The 22675-nt window shown below is 44.9% G+C and overlaps 1 protein-coding gene across 2 annotated transcripts in view; it reads right to left on the bottom strand.

Annotated features, from left to right (window-relative positions):
* Window positions 1-1046: 1046 nt before the first annotated feature.
* CHST11 (carbohydrate sulfotransferase 11) overlaps window positions 1047-22675 on the bottom strand; it is a 168682-nt gene continuing 147053 nt past the window's right edge. For both annotated transcript variants that reach the window (XM_082755980.1, XM_082755981.1), the window contains exon 3: window positions 1047-5937. In XM_082755980.1, the coding sequence (XP_082612106.1) occupies window positions 5089-5937 (849 nt within the window). In that variant the 3' untranslated portion in view covers window positions 1047-5088. The remainder of the gene's footprint in view (window positions 5938-22675) is intronic.

Genomic DNA, 22675 nt, shown 5'->3' with positions numbered 1-22675 from the left:
TTAGGGCGGGGGTGTGTTAGCAGTGGGAATGGGCTCGGACACTAATGACAGGCAGTGAGTGCCCCAACAGGTGCTGTGACACCTACTCAGTATATTTCGTATCTCTTTATTTGTTAGCTTTCTTCTGTTGTGAATAGCATGGCTCACGGTGCAGTTTGCCTCATGAGGCAGGGGCTGGCAGATCAAAGGGCCTGTTTGCCGCTGGCCCTGCTGCACCCTGCATATGGCATCCAGTTTTGGGGCCCTTCTCAATTCAAGAGGGATGTTTTGATGATGGAGAGGGCTGAGTGATGGCCTACTGCCATGTTCAGAGACCTGAGGCATATAACCTACAGGGAGAGGTTGAGTATTTGGCCTTAGTTAGCCAGGCGGCTGACCTGGCCTAGCCTTGGTGGTCTTCAGCAGCAGCAGCAGCATGTCCCAACTGACCACCAGGGTCCCTTCCACCAACACAGCCACCACAGTGAGCAGTTATTTCCTAAATGTATGTTTTGCCTAAATAATTTACAGTGCTGGTTTCCTCACCCAAGTTTGTCTTCAAAGCCCAGTTGGAAGTTTCTGCTTTGGGGCTAGCTGTGGTCTCAGTGAAAATCACAGATGAGGCCACACAGGTTTGGGGGCTGCTGGAAATGTTTAACACCAAGCTGTTGTTAGAAAATTTTCATGAGGATGGGCAAGAACATGACCTAAAGCTCATCAGATAGTGGGAGTTTATGTCACTGAACTGGCTCCAAAGCACCCTCATTTGAGGTGGAATTATGTTTCTGGGCATCCTACAGTCTTAAATTGACAGCTCTCATCTATGCTGGCTGGGAACTCCGAGAGGAAGGGAACAAGGGATGTTGGTAGATGATGTTAGCTTTGCTGTGCCACAGCAAATTTTGAGTCTTTTGCTTGTCCTGCTGCAATAACCCTTGTGAGAAAGCAAAGCTTTGTGAACAAAATCCCACCCTCAACCCTGAAAGCATGAGCCAGAAATAAAGCACACAGAGAGGAACTTTCTTTCTTCAATTTAATTGAAGTTACTTAGAAAAATAATCAGGCTTGAATGGCTTTTTAAGGAAAGATTCATGAGCAGTTCACACTTGTGTTGGCAATGTATAATTTAGCTTTTTTCTTTATTAACAGTATATTTAGGTATGAGGAGATACTCTTCTACAACAAGCCTTCTACTGCATACAAATAGGTAAAAAAAAAAAAAATCCAACCCCACATTGATGTTAAATTATTCGTACACATTGTATTGTGCATGCATGTAAGAAAATAACACTCTCTGTAACAAGAGTAATAGTAAGGACAGTCCCTTTTTGTACCTGAAAAGTGCAGCAGACTACAGTGAAACCCTAAGACATCTGGGGTCAACTTCTAAAAGCACTTCAGCTTGTGAATTATTTCACAGGTCTTATGCAGTGCATGGTTCAGGCAGTTTGCAAGTTTTTGTGACAATGGGCATGGTTTATGAAGAGGCTGAAACATGGAAGAAGTCAGGTTTGGGAGGCCCCCCACGCCCTGAAGCCACCACTGTGTTCAGGTGGGCCAAATCCAGGCTGGGCTCCAGGTTAAGGTGCTTGGGGTGATCTGGGGGGACTAAGCCAAGGGAGGAGTGGCTGCTGCTGCTGGGCTGTGCTGGCCCTGCCTGATGATGTGGCAGCACCAGCAGATCCTGCATGGAGATCGACACTCCTAGGCCCAGTGGCTTTGAGGGGGCTGGTGGCTGAGGTGGGCAGTGGGAATGACTGAGAGGAACCCGCTGGTTCCTCTCTACTTTCACCACTGCTCAACCATAACCGCTGTACCTCTTTAAAAAACAGCGGCTCCCCGGCTGGCCTTGCGGCCCCATGGAGACATCCGTGTTTCAATTTTGCCTGCTCATCTTCTGGGACCAGCTGTGGCCTCAGCTATAAAATGAACCCTATAAGGAGGCCATGCAGAGGAGCAGGCCCGACCCCTGCTGGGGTTGCCTGCTCTGGTCCCCTCACTGCAGGCGGTGGCCACCAGCTCTCTGAGATGAGGAGGCACAACCTACATGGGGTCATGGGAAAGGAATTATTTATTTTTTTTTTGGGCTCAGTCAAAACAGCACACCCAGTAGTCCAAACAAAATCTATTCCTTAACATTTGTGGTCCTCCTTCAACCTCTCGAGGGCTTTGCGTTCAACATACACGACATGATCATATCCAGCATCTCAGCTCTTCACTTTAAACAGGAATCTACAACCAAGTCACAGCACCCCAGAACAGATCAAACATTAAATTGACAGATTGCAGCAGTTTGGGATCAGGATTTTTTAAATAGCAAGAGATTGTTTTAAGTGCCTGCTCCAGACCACATGGAGGCCGTGTCAGAGCTGGGCACCTGCCTCAGGCCGGCCTCTGCATGGAGGCAGAGGGGTGAATGAGCCCAGCACTGCTCTCAACAATCCCAGCTCCAGCAGCACCCAGCCCTCAGCTCTTCTAAACATGCTTTTTCACCTAAAGCTTCCTTATCAGAGCTGTCAAATATGTGTGGTTGTTTTTTTGGTGTGTGTGTCTCCAAAGAGGTGAAGCTAAAGAGAATATTTAAGAACAGATAAAAATGTGGTGATGAGAGAGCGAGGCAAAAAGTACAGAAAGAAGGGAGAATGCACACCCTGCTTTTAAAATATTTACTTTCTGAAGCAACTTTTTTTTTCTTAAATTAAAGAAAAAATCACATTCTGTTGGAGTGGATTAACAGATAACTGAGGAAAAACTGGGACAAAAATATTAGCACTGTTGGATACAACACGAAACAGGCACAGAAACAGCTTGCAGGATGGGGGGGGGGAAGGGAGAATCTACCCTCATACAATTTTTTTTTTTTTTTTTTAACAAACATATACCCATCAAACTACAAATAAAAGAAAGACGGGGCACACTGTGATAGGCACTTGCAACAGCTCCACATACTCTAAATGAGACAAACTGCTTTCAAGTAAAGCACTAGTCAGCAATCAGAAACCACTCAGGAATTCAGAGCTGTCAGATTCAGGCAGTCAGTGCTTCACCAGCCATCAGGGTTATAAATAGGACCTGGGTTACAAAAACTGTGCCTGTTCCAGAGTGGATGAGAGATTTATTTGGAGGCTATGATTAAAAAAATAAAGACCCAAAGCCTGGGTAAGACCGAGCACAATCGTGAAAGGAGTTCAGCTGTTGTTTGCTATGCTAATTTGTTCTCCACTGAGATTTACTCAGTGACTTATTTTTACAAAATAAGACAGACCTATGTTACTTCTTTAACCATGTAGTGTCCTGGAGGCTATGTAATTCAGCAGCTATTATCAGCTACTGTACACTGCAACATTGTCAGGATCTGGCTCTGATACTACTACAGCAGCTCCACCTTCCACTGAGTTTACCTAAACCTTCACTAATTTTTGGAAGCGTTGGGTTTGATCATAAGAAGATACGCATGCAGGCAATTCAAAACCCTTTTTTAGCAAACAGTTTTCAAACATTCCCACAAATGCCTCACCTAAAGCCTGTGCCTCCTTTTGCCAATCACCTCTCTTCTGTTCCCTGAACAAAACCCCAGGCTAACAAAGCCTCACACAGTCAAAGCTGCCCCTTGATTTTGGAAAGCTGTGGCTTGCCTGGCGGCACAAACACAGGCGGTCACCCTGAGGACTACACAGTTACCAGCACTGGTACTGGAAGAAAGCCTCGGCTCTGTGCTCAGCGCAGTGCCCAGGGCAGGTGAGCGCTGGCCCTGAGCAGGCCCCGGGGCAGGACACCCACGGGTGACTTCAGACCACGTCCCACTCAGCTCCTGCTGCCCTCCGGGCCACATGTCTCACAGGCATCACATTAAAGCAAGCGAAACAACTGCCATGGAGACATTCACCTTCAGTAAAAAGGCTGTGCTCTTCTAGACCTGACTGAGATGAAATCCTAACCATGGGAAATCAGAAGCATCCCTGTCAGCAACAACTGAAAAGAGAAGACTCCCCCTTCCCCAGAGGAAAAAGCCATGAAACCAGCATGTAGGAAGATTAGAGACCTTTTTTATTGCCTTGCATGCTTAGAGATCAACACGAAGATGACTTTCTGACTTTTTAAATGATATATCTCCACATTCTTTAAAGCAACATATTGTGACTGGTGTTTTTGGAGCACATTAGCCAATTCTGGTTGCCCACCCTAAGATCAAGTAGAGAGGCAAGACTTTCAGCGGATGGAGCTCCCCTAGTAACCTCATCCTGGGTATGACTTAAGTGAACACCAATTGCTTTGGGCATTCAAAAATCTCCACAGCCACTTTCAAAATGCTGATTTTTCAGATGGAGCATCCGCCAATCTGCATTCATTTGTGCAGGTGGGCTTCAAATTATGAGACAATGGGACGCATCATATTATTGACAAAACCATTAAGTCCAGATTTAAAAAAAGTTCATGGTTTCTCTTCCCAAAGAATACATTCACATTTCTTTTAGTCATGGATTTTAGAGATCACGTATCTATCAAAATCTGTTTTATTTTTTCCCTCTCAGGGCTAGAAAGACAGCTTTTTAGTATGCTTAAGTGCAATATCACTTTCTGCAGAAATTATTTCCATCATTATTCTCAAAGCACGTGGTATCAAGAACCACACCTGTGTTTACCTGTATGAAAGGCTAATGGAAGCATATTATTATCCAGAGACAAGCTCAACTGAAGAAAGTATAAATCCAGATTCCTTTTGTCCAAATGTTATCTTATCTCTGTTGCTAAAGTGAAACCTACCAAGAGACCATGTTTTAAATAAGTATAAATAACATGAATTAGAATTTGAGGAATGCAAGATCAACGAAATTCACCAGAACACTATTAACATTTTTTAAACAGTGTAGCAGTATTATTAATTTCTACAGCTAGATCGTCACAATCCTGTTACCCTGCAAAGAGAGCTGTCCTTTCTTACAGTTGATTTAAATAATTTTGACTGTGCTGCTCGCAGCATCATTCAAAAAAAAAAAAAAAAAAGAAAATATTAATTTACAAAATAACCCACTCTCCATATTTATTATGACAAATAAAAATCTTAAATAAAACAAGCTTTCTCTCCCCACTCTCCCCCCAACCCATCCCTCATTCCAATTTCAGGTAGCTTGGCACTGAGTAATTGAACATTAAAAAATCAAGTTTGTAGACTTCATACAGCTGCGTTTGGTGCTCCGAGCTGATGTTCTGGAAGAACTCTGTGGTCATTTCATCAGTAGTTCTCGTGGACTTTGCATAGGTGGGGAACTTCAGGTAGTTGCCAACTCCTGCAAGCTGGAGGATGTAATTCGAATCCTCTTCGAGTGTTTCGTATTTTCCTATGAGGTCGTAGTGAATGTGGCAAGGGTGGCAGAGGGAGTACACAGTCTGCCAGTGCTCGTTGAAGGGCTCTTCTCTTTGGGTGTGGGGGTCGATGAGATATGCCACAAACTCTTCAAATTTCACATCGTCGCCTTTACGCAGAGCTTCCTGGGTTGCGTTTTTCCTCTGGCGCCTCACGATTTTGGTGCCGTATCGCTTGTGGAAGGAAGTGTTGTACTTTTGTGTGAACTTGTTCCTGTAGGCTGACACCAGTCTCTCGAAAGGCTCGCGTACAAAGAGGAACTTCATGTAGTTTTTCAAGCGGTGGTTGATCTCTGGGATGCTGTACTGGTTGAGGGTCTTCAGGTTTGAAGACACGTGGGCTTCATTGGCCGGGATTTCCATTGGATCGCTGTACTTGCCTCTTCCCGTCAAAACCATCATGACTCTCTTCCAGTTTGTGCAGGCCACTTTGGGAACATAGCAATAGATCATTTCATGATCTTCATCCACCACCAGGTGTTTGAGATCGTTGGGCGTGAGCACGCGGCGCTTCCTGCTAGACACACTGTTTGCTCGGCACGTGTCTGTCACTTGGTCTCGTCTAATCTGATGAAGAATCGCCGTGTTGGACAACTGCAAAGAGAGAAGATGTACCAGTAAGTCAAGCAGGTTGGAAACTCTTACTGCCTTTCTACTTACTAAGCAACTCACAGAAAAGCAGATTAGTGTTTGTATGGAACTTAAAACAGTTCATTATGAGGCTGAGTTAAAACATTCCTGTGCTAGAAGATAAAGCTTTTTTTGTCTCCAAACTTCTTGGTACAAGCTGCCCAGGGTTTCACTTTGACACCAACACAAAGAAGTGTAACAGCTTACACATCCTGGTGACACATGTATTTACACAAACCTCACATCCTGAGATGTGGTCGCCGCTTTTCTTAGCCCTGGAAAACCGATCTCCACTCTGCAACCCATCCCATGGCTACAGCAGTCAGACCCTGCCTGACTTTTTGCTGCTGAGATAGGGTAGGAAGACACCAGATTCAGAAAGTTTGTCGAAATGAAAACAGTATGTGGTTTCGTTGCTGATATCTTTACGCTAGAGAATTTATAATCTCAGCTTGTTTGTTGGCTATGACCTTGGCAAAAGAAATGAAGCCCGTGGAGATTCCTGCTAGTTCCTGAGGGGACCATTCTCACAGACATGATTTCCTGGGGAGCTGGGAGAATATTAGCTATAAATTTGCCTCTCTGCTAAGGCCAGACTGACAGAAGGAAAGAGCACACAGCCTTCTAACACACACAGCACTATATTCACCCATAGCCCTTTATTATTTTGCTAATAGCTCCCTAATTTTCTACTATTATTGCTACTGGAGGCTTTGGAGAGGCTGTAATCTCTTAGGGGGAGCCCACAGGGCCCACTGGGCTGCTGTGCAGCAGCCACCAGCCACCATATCACGTACAGCAACAGGAGGAAGATTTTCTGCTAAGGCAGGTACTAGACTCCTCTGGAAAACACAGTCTGTTACCTCAGGTAAAGGATCATGCTGATGCAGGGCTCCTGCATTTGCTTTTTCAGAGCTACCTGAGGTGTCCCTGCACGGCACTGTGTTTTGCTGTGCAAAGTGCCCTCACTGATATAAATGTCTTTTTACATATTCTGGATGAATTTTATCAAAGCAGCAGAGGGAAGGTTTTGGTAATGGCATTTACATTTACTTAACACCACTTAGCTGTCAATTTCAAAGAGCCTCGTGCACAGTAATTAGTTTAGCCTCAAAGCCAAGTAGTAAGGCAAGTATTGACCTTCCAGCCTGATGGGCAAAGAGGTCTGAGATGCCTTATTGAATGCTGAGTCTTCCCAATGTGCTTATTTAATGCCTTCCAGGCCGGTTAACATGAATCACAGGATGCTGCAATGAAGCAGTCGGAGCAATGCAGATGACATTCATCTGCTGTGGGAGTATTTAGCCTTTGGCTACAGGGCCGTATTGAGCCTTCCCCCTCCCCTGTGTGGTAAATAGCCTGGGCAAATGGCTCTGCAGCAGCTTGGGGGTTCCTGCAGTCACGGGTCAAATCTCTGCTTTCAATACCAGAAGCTCTGATTCATATAAAAGAAAAAAAAAAAAAAAAGAAAGAAAGAAAGAAAGAAAGAGAGAAAGAAAGAAAGAAAGAAAGAAAGAAAGAAAGCAAGCAAGCAACAAAACAGGATTGAAATATACTTTAGAGGCAAAAACCAGACCAGACAACAAGATCCCCCAAAGCATCTTACTGACAGAAAAATGGAACTAAGCCAGTCGTAGGATGTGTGAGCTGTGGAATGAAGGGAGATAGAAATGGTATTGTTACAGACAAACCCTAAAAGCCCAGGCTTCACCCACCCAAGGGCAGCAAAAGCTTTTGCAACACTTGAGCAGCTGAGGCTCCCCCTCCCTCTGTGCTGCGGTAGGTTGCAGAGGAATGCTCTTGTGGTGATGGGGAACACCACGGGGTTGGTGCACCTCAGACCTGGGCAGGAGGGTTTTTCCTCCAGGACCACATTTATGTGTTTAGCCTGGGACCTCTGTATTTTGTACAAGGCCAATCACCACTTCTCCTCCGAATTCCTTGAGACTTTCCTCAACTCATCTCCTTAGTCCCTTGTTCAGCAAAATGTTGGCTAATGGCTAAAACATGCAATAGCCCAGAGTGACCACTTTAGACTGGCTTTGTGCGTGTGTGGTATCCCCCTGAATGCCTTCCAGGTGCGTTTCAAGGGTAGTTTTGTGTTGTAGTCCAAGGGAGGAGAAAACCGATGTGAAATGTGCTTCAGATTTCCTAGGGAAACTGGCTGGCAGTTTCCAAAGTAAGATGTTAGAAAGCAGTTGTCAAGGACCACACAGATGTTTGAAGAAAATTACTTTTTCTTAGGAGAAAATAAATAAATCCCTATTTCAATCTGTGCTGTTTTCAGAGAGATAAAGAGCTAGCGGTCAGCTCTATACGGGTTAGTTACCAGTGAATGATTTTCATAGCACTAAACAAAACCCTGTGCAAACATACAGACAAACAAATTCTTCTCCGCAAGCAGATAAAGTGCCCAAATCTCTCTCCTTCTGCAGATTTTACATCAATATCATATAGCATAGTACTGCTGTTTGTCTCTGGTTTTAGTGTAAACACTAGAAAAGCCTGAAGATACTGCTACATTACAATATGTTAACGCACTGTATTTGTTTCTCTGATACTGTTCTTCTGATAAATACAGAATTAAGTGGATGAGATTCTGCGGCCTGTATTAGATGGAAGGTCAGACTCGATAATCTACTGGTTGCTGCTGACCCTAATCTACAGATGAATCTTTGTAGAGCTGTGCTTTGCTCCTGATTTCATTCCTACATCAATGGGCTAAAGCACTTTCTCTCCACACATCAACATTAATGAGATTTTCAGGCATTCGGAGCAAGGGGAAAAACGCAGCCTTCGTCTTTGCAATTGCAAACGAGACTGTGCTACATCAAATTCACTTAAAAGGCAACACTCGTGGATTTTGAAGTGGCACTTGTCTCCCTCTCTTTTTAGCACAGAGGAAATACGAAGAAATGGCATAAAAGTTTGGCCGGCTACATTTACCAAACATGCACCAGTGCCCTGGGGTCAGCTCTGCACCTGCTCTGGCCTGGCTGGTAGCACACAGGAGCACACAGGAGCTACGAGGTAGCTCTTGCTAAACTAGCACAGCCAGGTATGGCACCAAGGAGCCTTTAACAGAGCTCCTGCCAAAGCTCAGGTATCTGCCGTGGTTTAGGTCTGTCTCTCTGCTGTGCATTGGAAAGAACACACTGACCAGAAACACATACGCTGGCGAATTTACAACCTTCAGCCTGTGAAATGCAAAGGTTATTCAAGGTAAATTACAGTAATGAGACGGGAGGTATTTTCTTCTGACTGCTTAGGCACAGCAGGATAAAATAATCTTTGAGGGCCTTTCCAAGCTTGGTGGTCAAGCAGCAAGTTCAGATTTAAACGCAAGGACATTTTAAATTATTTAATTTTAATTGAACAGTGTACTGTAATGCAGCCTCGGAGCAGAGATCAATAAAAGTCATGTAGATGGCTGCAATGAAAGCACTTCTTGAATGGACGGACAGAAATAACCAAGGTGCCACTCAAAAAAAAACCAACAAACTTCATTAAATTTCATCTCTCTGTAAGAAATGAGAGTGCAAAGAAGTGCCTCAAACTGCCATAAGGCAAGGTTTTATTTATTCTTATTGCACTGCCTGCAGCTGCTGCTTGTTCTGCAAATGACTGTAACCAGGCTCACAAATAATCGATGCGGGGAGTGCTAACGTGACATTGGGCATGGCAGGATGAAGGGTAAACGTAAACAAGTTAGTTTAAAGTGGAATAATGAGGACAAACAATATGGAAGGGGGTTGCAGACCCATGCCCTTCTATACTGCCATTTCCTTGCATTAACAAAGAATTTGCATCTGCATTTAGCTCTTCACTTACACTTGTGTTTGGAGGTTTGGCTTCTGTCCTGTGCTAGAACTATGCAAGTTGCCGTGGCATTCCTGCTACCTGCAGTACATGAAGCTATCAAAATTAGGAGCATCTCCGCTGAACTCTGAGTTGTGTCTATCCAGTAGCACTGCTTAGCTTAGCATGAACCAGAGCTCATCTCTACCAACTTCTTCTTGAGAGTATTTGTTTGGAGCCTGTGCATAGCAGACTCATAATCCACTGAAAGCAAGGTCTTGAAGTGAAAAGTGTCAGACAGACTAACTATAGGTGGCACTACTGGTCCTACTTATGTGACATCTACAGAGACTAATATTTCACTTGGTTGAAAAATCTCAAATAAGAGCAGCTCTCCTTCCTCCTGCGTATCAACCACACCATCTGAATTTCAGGAGGTGTTTGGCATTTACTGTATAAAATGTCTCTTGATATTATTTATATTTTCCCAAATGTTTAGGGGTGTTGTTTTTTTTTTTAGCATGAGGTTATACACATGCCCATTTCCAATCCCATTTTCAACATAAAAAGTGCAAATATGATTGTTACAATCATGATGGACTGCCCTGAACCTATAAACATATTTTAGACATTGTTTTAGTGGTTGGCTTTTAAAGCTTGGATCTATAGCTGCCATACGTGGTATATCTGCATTCTAGGCAACAAGTTCTAGATTGCTTTCTTAAAAACACTCACCAGTAGACAATAAAGGGGAAGCAACTATGCTTCATATGTCATTGTCCAAACATAAGTGGTTCTAATAAATCACACATAACTATTACTCTTTACAATTTATATAGATGACAGACAGTAATGTGAATCAAGACACTGAATCTAAAAGAGTAAGCAAATTTTAGATAAAGAGATTTAATTAAACTGACCTGGACTGGACTAAAAAAAAAAAAAAAGTAACAGCTTTGAAATATTTCATACTTTATTTTACATTTCATAGTATGTTATTCTTGATTTAATGTTTTCAAAAAATCCCAGAACTCAAATAACCCCACAAAAACCTCAATCAATATTTGTTCAGAGTCCAATAAAGCAGACTAGAAAGCACATAATGCATGCTGGAGATGGAAATACTTTACATCTTTGCTGACAACTTGAGGATGGACAAACTAGAATACAAATTTGCTATGAAAATGTCTCTACCGAGTGGCTGGATAATATAAGATAATAAAACTAATATTAACTTAGGAGCATTTGTGCTAAGAAAATTTTAGAGACAAATTATATCCTCTGAAGGAAAATTCATGAAATATTACAAAGCTGCTTTCTTTTCTCCATTTAATTCATTGAACTTATTGCCCCACAAAGATAAGGCAAAATATGCATTTATTTCAAGTAATTCTCTATTGCAACTGAAGATAACCATAACATTTTAAATTCCCACCGTACAGAATGCACCAGGGCTATGGAAAAAAAAAAAAAAAGGATCAAAACTTTTGAGTGAAAACAGTCTTACATTGCAGCTGCTAGCACTGTATTGTCAAAAATCCTAAACTGCTTCACACGTTCCCTCCTTCTTCCTCCTATACACGCCTCATGTGTGTGTCTGCATGCATGTATGTAGAAGGGAAGGGTGAAACAACTCAGCAGTTGCATTGCTTTGTGTCCAGAGGCTACAGTTATCTGAATAATGACACATCAGCATTAACTTTGGCATTCACTCGTCTTTGGGTGCTGGAGAAGAAACAACACTAAACCAGGCGAAATGCAGTGGCAGAAAGACATGCAGGTGAAGCTGCCAATGGTCACTACTAGGTCATTAAGTCCTGGCCTTTTTGTCTTAAAGTACCACACAGAGCCTAAATAATACGACATCTCCTTGAAAAACCACAAGCTGGCTCTCTCTGGCATGAGGGTCACAGCAGGGATCGACAACAAACAATACCAGCTGTATGTTAAAGCCAGCTTTTCAATCATTCTAAGCCTCCACCCAACAATAAGAGATACAGGTATGGATTCAGGAAGAAAAGAGTGAGACTTTTTAAAAAGGACAACTTCTATAGCCCCACACATATTTGCAAGCCTTTCCATTGCCATTCTGCTAGAAATTGTGTGGTGCCAGGGCTCATGCAGCAAGCAGGGTTTGGGGCTGGTAAGGTGGATGTACACACTTGTAAAAGGTCTCCTTTGGAACAGGAAGATAGAAAAGTTGGACGTGCAAAGGAGAAAGACATATGATCTGTCCAAATGGGTTGACTAAAGCATGTCTGTGCCTGCTGCAATTGTGAGGCTGTATGGGAATCCTGCAAACAAAGGACAGGTGAAATTGAAATGACTGAGTTTAAACGCAATACATCTGAGAGGTAAGAAATCATTGGGTACAGAGGAGCCTTGAGCTGAGAATAATTACAGCACAAAAACTTAATGCTGGTGTGTTTCTTGGGACTTAACATATAGAAGACAAGCTTGGAGCCTCCCGTTACATGTACAATGAGCACTTTGCTGTCACCTCCTCAGTGTTTCAAGGCAGCTGCAAGAAGGGAGTGGGGAAAGGAATTCAGCAGATAGCCAATCCTCTTTTTGTCTCACAGCCAAAAGAAGTGGACGAAGCCTGGGGCTGGGCCCAGAGACACCTTGATGGATGGGATGATGATCAGAGCTGCGTGGCCTTTCTGCGGCTGGGCTCTGCCCCCGAGCCCAGCCTCGCCGCCGCCTCCACAGGGAAGGACAGCGCATGATGAATCTGGCCGCTTCTGGCTCATTCTTTAAGTGCCGCCATAAATCACTGCTTATATTAAAAAGCTGAAAGGTCTGGCTGTCTTACGAATTTCATTTTCAAATGAAAACTTTCTAGCCTTTCCCCTCCAACACATGCGGACGTAACTGGAGGCTGGCTCCATACCTGAGTGTACAACCTGTAACACACGGGAGCTCAGGCATGGTCCTTATAACCACTCCCAGTCCCTAGGGATGGCCATTTCACAACTAGGACCTTCCAAAACTGTGGGAGCTGTAGAAGTGGTTTTCAAGGAGAGGCTTGAGAACAAGTTAGCAAAAGGCATGCCACAGACATCTGCAAGTGGTGCACCAGGAGGAGCACTGGGCTGGGGATGCGTGGAGTCAGCCAGGGCGTGGCTGGGAGTAGCCCTTAAAAAACAGAGTGAGGAACTGCATTTTAGCAGAGCTGGCATCCAGGAGACAATGGAAACACTGACATTTATTTATCTGTTCCAAGACATTATGGCAGTAGGGGTGAGATAAACTGGGTGGAGCGGGGAAACGGGACGAAGTCGATACGTAAATACAGAAACACATAACTTCCAGAAGGAGGAAGGGAATAAAACCTGCTCTCCGGACTCACTGTGTAGTAACAGAGCTAAACAACAGAGACTCGGTTTTGATGTGGGAAAAATCCCAACGGAGAGGATAGGGTATGTCAGTGCTATAAAACAGTGAGGCATCTCCAGCACAAGAAACCTCCGGGAACCTCCCAGGGAAGATGTTAGGAGCAACCTAAATGACCCTGCCATGTGTACAGGAGTCTCCCTGTGACTCCTTCAAGCTTCATGATGCTGGCTGCTGGACTCAGCATGAGTTTAAGTGCACAAAGCTCTCCTCAAAAGCTAAGCTCGCTGCTGCAAACCCAGGTATTTTACATCCTTCAGAAACAAAGGTCCCAGCAAACGCTGCAGGACCACACAAGCAGAGACCAGCTAGCGCTCGCAGTAAGCCCTCCCTCAGGACAAGGCCTCCCTCAGGACAAGGCCTCCCTCAGGACAAGGCACCACCATCACACCAGCGGCAGACCAAGGCCGGGCAGGTGCTCTGGCAGCACCATGGCAGCACTTTGAGAGACCCTGAGGAGGAGGAGGCCGCCCTCCAGGCCGCCTGGGGGGCTGGAGCTGCGTGGGACACCAGCGTGCTGCTCACCCCAGCCAGCTCCGACTCGGCACCCGGCGATAATGGATTTCTCGGTCACACAAATCCTCCCCTCGTACCTCTGGGTTGCAGCTTAGGTGTCACACAGTCAAGTAGAAATACTTATTTTCTTCCCAGCAGGATATCTGCTATTTTAACTGAATACAATTTACTCAGTCCCATGCTAAATCAGGGTAATACATTTCCAATTTTTAGCTCAGCATGCAACGCGCCAATATTGCTCCCAAGCTTTTGAAACCCAAATAAGAAAAACAGAAGATAGTTGCTGCATAGCTGGTTTCTTTACATATAATTCAAGGTACTTAGCAGCCTGCCGGAGGCGAGAGGCACCACGAAGCCATGTCTTTAGCTGTGCTGAGCCCCTGCCCCCCGCTACCAGGATGAGCTCCGTGTGTAGGACCCTTCTGTCACCTCCATGCTGGCCACCATTGCTCCCATGAGCCAGGGACACAGGGTCAGTCCCCACCAAGAAATGCTGTGTGGACTATTTTAAGGTAAAGAGGTGTAACTAGGAGAGAAGAGCAAATGCTACGATGCAGCTGCTGCCCTGTCCACCGAGCCCTTGGTCCGTCACATTGGGGTGTGTAATCCTGCTATGAGCTCTCCTCTAACTAAACCATTCTAAATTATCACTGTATTTCTTTTACTTTCCTTTGGTGAGGTTGCATTTTGCTCAGACTAAGACACACTACTCCAAGGATAAATTTTCCATCCGTGCTGCTCACTGATGTTCACAGAAGGCAACTAACCTGGGTTGCTCTTTCTCCACAGCCTTAATTACAGTTAACCCCAAAGCTCTCACCTTGCTGCTACTCTTCAAAACGAACCAGATGACCCCCTGCGTGAGCAGACAAAGGACCTTCTCTATTAAAATGCCAGCATCCATTTATAACCTTAATTACAATAGCCTTCCCAGGAAACCTATCTGCCATGGAATGAAAAATGATTCTGGGTTGACGTGGAAAGTCTGTATCATCAAGAGCTTCCTAGATCTATCTCTTCTACCCTGAGATGAATACCAGCGACTCAAGTCCTGAGGGAGGCTCAGCTCCAAATCAGCCACTAGCATTTAGTCCAAACCTAGTGTCACGTTTGGGCAGACATTGGACTTTAGGCCCAGAGAGAGACCAAAGCAAAAGACTGAATATTTGCCGTGTCTGCTTCAGCGAGATTTTCTGTTTTTGTTGTAAAAAAAAAAAGATGTTTGAGTGTTTGTGCACTGAAAGAAGCTCTTTGCCAGCAGCAGACCACAAATGACTCTACCATAGGCTTCTCTGGGAAGCAAATACCATCTGCATAAGGCTGCCCTCTCTGCCAGCCACTGGTGCCCCTTCCCAAACGGCAGCGTGCTCCATCCGCCATGCCAGCCGTACCCAAAGGACAACACCTGGGGCCCTGCAGGTTTGACCAGGAGGCCCATGCTGGGAACTTCGTGTCTCCCTGGGTCACTCGGTCCTGCAGACAGGGAGACCTTGGCACAGCACTGAAAGAGCAGCAGCAGAACACACGCCTAGGTAATCTGCTTTAAATCCTGACAAATCCCAAAGGTCTGGCTTGCATTTTTAAGTGCCTGACTTGCCACACTAAGACTTGTTGTATCAGAGCACGAGGGCAATGTTAAAAGTAACTTTAGTCAGTGATTAATACTACTGGAAGGTACAATTATTAGCATGATGCCTTGTTAATTTTCCTCATCTCTACAGCTGTGTTTACTGTGATTTCTAAGGGTCTCTGTCTCATCTAATAACAGATCCATTTAGGCACTGCACAGTAAATGTTAGCTTACAATGGAAGAACAAATTCTTAGTATGTCTTTAAATGGCTGCTATTTTTTTAAACCATTCCCTCAACTACACCCTGAAAGAAATTGCACATAGTCACTTCCCCCACCATTTTTTTTTTTTTTACTGCTCAGTCTTTTTTAAACTTCCCGAAGCGGTCGTGCAGAAAAGGCCACTCTGAGCTCCCGTTTTCTGGGACCTTTCTCGGCTGCAGCTAAGCGCTGTCTCCTTGCACCCTGCTCCTTTCATGGCTCCTGAACACACGCCAGCCCTGTCAGCGCCCTCTCCATCTGCTGAGAGGCCTGGCTCCCCCTTCGCTGCTCTCGCATCCTCGCTGCATGCCCTGTCCCACCTGCATCCTGAGGACTCCAGCTAAGGCCAGGAGGAGCTCCAGCTGCCAGCTAGCTCTTACTCTGCATCCCTCGGCATGTAAAATCCCCCAAAGTGGGTCCTTGCTGCCCCTGAGCATGGAGGAGATCAAGAAAGAGGGGAGATGCCCCTGTCCAATGTCCCCCTCCCACCCCGTAAGCAGCAGGGCCAGGCGAGGGGGAGAAGTGCCAGCCTGCAGCCCTGCAGCCCGCAGGGACGTGGCTGGAAAGCTGGGAGTGAGTCGAGGCATTCAGCTGCATGCATGGCGAGAGCCAAGAGCGTGCACTAGATGGAAATGTGCCCTCTCCTTTGCAGAGGGGGAAACAGGACAGCTTCTGTCCCAGGCACAGGGCCGGCGCTGTTTCACCTCCTGTGTGGCTGGGTGAGCGTTGCCTTCAGCTGCTAGCTCGGGCAGCCTCCCTGCAGCACAGGTAGAACGTAGCATCTGGTGGTTTATGCCAAAATGTACTTATGGGGGAACTGACAGCCCGGCTATCCATACCTACAGCTACTGGCTTCTGCTCCTGGAGTCTCCAGACAGCACCCAAGCACTGGAAGACATTTGCTTGGGTAAGCAGATAGGGCTGAAAAAATCCACCAGTACAGTGTGACAAAAGCACATGCTGCCACTGATTGAGTTTAGTAGGGCAGTTTGAGAAGCATCCTTGGTTCCCACAGCCATTTGGTACCTGGGAACTGCCATCATCCCTCTGGTGACTTCAGTCCAGGCAGCAAAGGCACCCGCTGACTCCTGAGAAACACTGGGAGCTGATGCTGTCCTGGCTTATTGAACGGCGGTTGTCCTTCTCCGGAGCTGCCAGGTGACAAGGATTTAGGGGTGGGGGACAGTGACAAGTTCACATAACGCCAGAAAAGCTGATATTCCTGACAGGCAAAGCAAACCTAAATTACAGTTTTCAGCTAAAAGGGCTGTCATTTTAGCGACTCTGTGCAGTAGCTTCCACCCACTGTATCCATACAAATGAAGAGCTAATGGTTCCTCCCCCGGCTCGTGGCGTTGCCTGCTACAGGACCCATCTTCACAAGGCACAGAGAGCTGCCAAGCACCACCGTGCCCTCTGCCCCATGGGAGGGCTTCCATGGCACAAATGCCTCCCACAAACATGCTGGTAATTAACAGCGGATTTTGCTCTTTGAACGTATCAGGCCTTGTATGAGATGCATCAGCACAGCTGACCTAGAGATTAACAACAGCATTCAAATGCTCCGAACCCTTTTAGCTTTGCATTTCAAATATAAAACTGATTTTGTAAAAGTCTGCTTATCCTGTTGTTTCTAAATCCCTTCTGGAGGTTAATACTAGCTGGAGCAGGTCACCGTGTGAAGGTCCCATTTGCAAGGACCACGCTTAAATGCTTTTGGTCAGGCTTTGATCTGCAGCCCTATATCCATTCCTGTGCTCCAGCCCATGTGCATTTTCCAATTGCTGTGTACCCCAGCTGGCATGAGCAGGAAAGCCTTACAGAGCCCCTTTTCTACTCCTACTGTTTTTAAAGACCTTCTCTTCCTGCTCCATGACCTAACTTTAGCTTTGTTTGTTTAAAAATAAGCTTTGTCCACAAGGGAAAATGGTACGTGGGATTCACTGCTTCCAGGAACACACTGCAATTTTGTTCAACTTCTGTCCGCGTGGATGCTCTCTTCTTCTGCCTCACCGTCACCTTTATATGTGTGCAAGTTCATGCCCCCAATTTCTGTTTTTCCCTACAATGCTGTGTGGAAGCAGTCAAGGCCCCCCAGTTCACCTTATTAATGCCACTGTTCTCTGAGCCCCTTGTTAATGCAATGCAGACTCCAATGTAATCCTAGTTATTTTAAGGTTAGCTTTAACTGTTCTGCTTGAATTTCTTTCTCACTCATGTTTCTCACTGCTGTTTCCTCACTCTCCTTGGCTGCTCTTTATTTAACCCCCACGGCATCTCTTTTGCAAGCTGCACTCAGTATCACCAGAGCTCAAGTTGAACTTTCAAACCCACAGAGGGCTTGGAGCAGAGGAGGAAGATGCAAACGTTTTCAAAAGAAGGCATGAATGTCAAACAGGATGAGTAAGAGACTGCTCCAAAAGATGCACGGGATTTTGGAGATTAAGATAAAGCAGCTACCATACACCACCAGTTTAAGCCTGATGCAGAACATCTGCTCCTATTTCACTTTTAATGATTCACATTCTCTGGTGTGCAGCTCCAGTGAGAGAAGGACCACCTGAGCAGAGATAAGCTGGCAGGTTGCTTATACCTTTTCCAGGAGGAGAAAGCACTTGCCAAGATTAGCTGAGAAAAAACAAACTGCTGAAGAGCCAGCTAGGCTATACAGATCCTATGTATCAGCCTAGGAGCACCTTTTGTTCCCTCTTTGCCCACCCCAACACTGCAGGCAGGATCGGACCTCCCTTGTCCCCCACTCCCTGCTTACTGATTCTGGACCAATTGTGATCACTAAATCTTAGGAACTCAACAGTAGCCTGTAACTACAAGCTGTTGGAAACACAGTGAGATCTCCCTGTCCCCTGTAGCAAGGTAGTGGAGCAGTCCTGAGTAGCGACTGAAAGCAACAGATGTACACATTCACTGGGAATAAATGCTAGTTCCCAAGTAAACCTCAGATAAACTGCAGAGGAATCTGCAGGTGCCGGCAGGATGGATAATTTCTCCTGAAGCTGCATCTGGAGCCACTATTACAGATTGAGGTCTGGGATAAAAATAACACTCGGTGCTTATCTGGTCTTCTTCCATCTGTAAACTTCAAAGCACCTCGCATTATCCCTGCTTTCCAGATGTGAGGACCAAGCCACAGGGAACTGGTCCAATGTTGCTGCATTTTTCTACTATTTTCACGGGGTGAGCCTTGGCCTCCCAAGGAACCTCCCGACATCCCTTCCCTACCCAGGTGCAGCAGGAGCCCCTGTGATGTGCAATTTTTCTAGGTTCGAAGCAAGGCAACCCCATGTTACCAGCACTTTTTTTTTTTTTTTCTGTAGTTCTGCTGGTATTTCAAGATGAAGGTGAGGAGGGAGAATGGAGAGCTGGTTATTTTTCAGCCCTGTTTCCTGGTATTTCTCTGGAAGAATTACAAAACGACTTCTCTCTTTAAATATTTGTTCTCCCTGAAGTTTCTAGCCCTCCTAGTTACTTAAAGGTCAAATAAATGGATTAAACTGCAGTCTCAAAATTCAGGTTGAGAAACTGTGGCAGTTAAGAATTCTGGTACCAGCAGATTATGGGTATTCAATACGTTTGGTTTAGACTTGCACCTTCCCCCCTTTGTTATGTCTTTCCTGAACAATATTTGTGATATTCACCATTGGATGTAACTCCTATATCAAGTTGGTGCCTATGAGAAATTAAGAACAGACAATCGACACTATTGTGAAAATGCATAGCATGTACTACAGCAACACATGTAGCTCATGATTTATCAAAACAACTATCAGATATGCCACTGAGATCTAAAGGAAAGTCATCAAAGTGGTCACCAAAATTCAGTACGGTCAGAGCGCTCTAAGATGTTGTACCAGGATAAAGAAAAGTCACTTCAGTACAAACAAGGAAGGGTTACACATGTTGGTCTGGTTTTTAATTTGGTAATACGAGTTTGCCACACCCCTGAAAATCAACCAGTATGGTACTGAAAGAAGTACAGTTTGTGAATAGTTAGTTAGTGGGTACAACTTAATAGCTAGTTAGTGGGTACAACTTAAACGAAACTCTAAATGAAACTCTAAACTTAAATTAAACTCTACCTACCAGCTTTAGCCTACCACATCTTACTTATTGTGTTAAAAACATCTAGAAATATGGTAGAGAAGGTGAAGAAAAGCATGAAGGAAGCTTTGAACCACGGAAAACAAAACAAAACAAAACACAGTAACAAAGTCACAGGCTGCCTGGGAACAACCCTCTGAGTTTAAATGGCATCTGGTAAAGCAGTCTGGTACCTCCACATCAGTACAAAGATGAAAGAAGACAGCAAGAAAAGTTGGCAAATAGATTTTTAACCCCCAACTCCAAGGAAGCAGGTGAATCAGAGCCTGACTCTGCCATTAAAAAGTGAAGGGGAAAGAACACTGAGAAGAAAACAAAGATCTGTAGTAAAAATACTGTCGGGCTGCAGAGCTGCTTTAGAGAAGTTCTTGCTTTTGATGGCAGAGGATGACATCTCTGTGGGACAAGAGAGGAAAAGAAAACAGAAAAGCCTGTGATAGACAAAAACTATTAAACAAAAAGAGACTGTCTGGGGAATTAATATTTATGAAATGCAAAACAAGATTGTGGTAAAATATGAGATAACACAAACCTAATAAAAGCAGAGTTGTTCTGAATTAAAAAAAGATACAGAGCCTGCAATCTGGTTCTGTACTATCAAGAAACAATTCCCCTCTGTATCAGGCAATGTCAAAAGAAAAAAAACACCTACAAAAACCTGATCCAAAAGCCAGTGAAGTCAATGGAAAAATTCCTCCCGGTTTCCAGAAGCTTCTGGTTTGAAGCTTTGGGAATTTCTGATCCTGCTAAGAGCTGGAAACCCCCATTATCAGCACCTGAAAACATCCTACTGTTCACCCAGAAGCACAGTGAAATGCAAAAGGTCCAAAGGTTTACTGCCAGAAGTTCACAGCTCCTCTGCTCAGAAGAGACCAAAGGTGCATCCGAAGTCCTGTTGTAGGTCACTGGGGGCATGTTACCTGCAGTGTTATAAAGATGATTATTTTTGAAACTGCGTATGGGAGTTACTCTACTGATGGCCTCTTAGTGCCTTCGAAAATCTTCCCCCATCAGAAGCGTGAGCTAGAAGAGATGTTTTCACTCTGAAAGCCTCCTCCAGCCACGCAGTGTCATACTACACTATATTCGGTGTGCTCTCTAGTCTTATTTTTAAAGCCTGTTTGCTTTGGGGGAGGAAAATGTTTTATAATCCTACTGCATGTCTTTGTAGAGAAGCATTTCTTCCAATACCCAGCTAAAGTTTATGTTTCCTCTTTTTCTTCCATTAAACATATCCACAGCCAGAAGATCATGCATGTGCAAATGGACCAGTTCAGAAAGCCTGAATGAAAACCACTGTGACAACCTCAATTCTGAGTTTGTTTCTCTGTGGTTTGATTTCTTGGATGGGGTTTTCATTTTAGGTAGGGTTGTTTTTTTTATTTCCAGGTACGGTTTGCTCTGGTTTATTCCCAAGAACTTGCGCTAACAAAGTCCTATGGTTCTGTGAAAGGAGTATAAACATAGATGCTAACCATCTGAAAATGTTACCTTCTGCACTGTTTTCTTCTTTAATAGAGCTTCCCAGATGGAGGCCTTAAGACGATGTAATCGCACCCCGTGTCCCCAGGCTCAGAGTTACAGAAACCACATAAAACTGTTGCATCCCTTCTTTACAAGCAATCATGTTGCACAGAGTGTTTCCTATGGTGAGGAGCAAGTACATCCTCGCCCCAGGGTACTTATGGTGCAAGTAGTGCATACCACAGAGTCCCAAATCACCCAGATCCTTCTTATGGGAGCAACCCTGACTCGACAGGGGCTGCTGACCCTCAGCAAAGGCACGTTTGGGTCAAGACTGCGGGGGTGCCAAGGGGTCCTTCATCCATGGCTGGGTTACAGATCTGTGCAGGTGACTGCTCCTGACACTACAGGCTTCTTTCCAGGGAAGAGGGAGCAAGCCTCTAGAAGGAAACATCAGGTCACAGTGCAATTCTGGCCTATTAATATAATTTAGAAAGAAAAAGAAAATCCACACTGGGATATTAGCAAAAATCAGACATAAGAGTGCTAGGGAACGTGAGTAAAACACTGCATTAAACGACGGCAATTTTGCTCTACCTCAGAACATAAAGTTTATTGAACGGCTCCCAGAAGAGGAGAAAATGGATTTGGCACTCAGCAGTAAAGTCTATAATTAGTTTTTTATAGAAATTCTACGTACTGTGCTCAACCCATGATGAGTTTGAGGTGCTGGCTCATGAACACTCTTGTCTAGCACTGCCATCGGTGGGAGCAGGACATAATGCCCAGGGAGGGCTCTGGGATGTCCCCAGACCTGCACAAGGAGGTTTGGGATGAGGAGGGCCTACAGAAGAGCCTGATTCTTGCTTTGTGCCAAGTTCACTGCAGAAGTGCAGTCATGGGTCTGTCGACCCACCCGTGGCCACACCAAGAGCTCCCAGGCCGCAGACAGGACTGAAGCTGTGGTGGTCACTGACACAACCTTCCCACTAGTCACCAGACCTAGGAACCAGCTGGTGGCTGTTCCAGCTGAAAGCTGGGCCGACGTGGCCTTCAGTGAGCCCCAAAGCTGTGGGAGGCAACAGTAGTAACCACTTCTCTCAGCTCAGACACAGAGGAAGAGCCAAATTCTGCACTTGCCCACGAGCGCGTCCACGGCAAAGCAGGCCTGGTTTTTGGTGACTCACTGACCCTTAAGTATTTCCAACCATCTGGTTTCCCAGAACTTGCCAGTGTAGCTGGTTTGCTGCCAAACTGACAAAATAAATGAAATGCATAGATACCTAAACGCACGGGATTGCAGCTGGGGACATAACTTATCACTTCACGGAGATCTAAAAAAACTGCGTCTGGGATCAGACAGGATGGGTATATAGAGATGGGGTAATTAAAAAGATTCAATAGTACTGTAAGAAAACACTTTCTGAAATTATTTACTCAACAAAATTTTATGTTCAGGAATGCTACAGTAATTCAATAAGCAACTCAAAGCTATACAGCTACTGCAAAGAATAACAAATGTAATTTTGGATGGAAAATTTATAGATGTGATTTTAAAATGCACATGTCGATACCCTC

Source organism: Aythya marila, assembly GCF_965140915.1.
Source record: "Aythya marila genome assembly, chromosome: 1".
Lineage (NCBI taxonomy): Eukaryota > Metazoa > Chordata > Aves > Anseriformes > Anatidae > Aythya > Aythya marila.
Note: the sequence above shows the minus strand (reverse complement) of the source record. Positions and strands in the feature narration are given on the sequence as shown.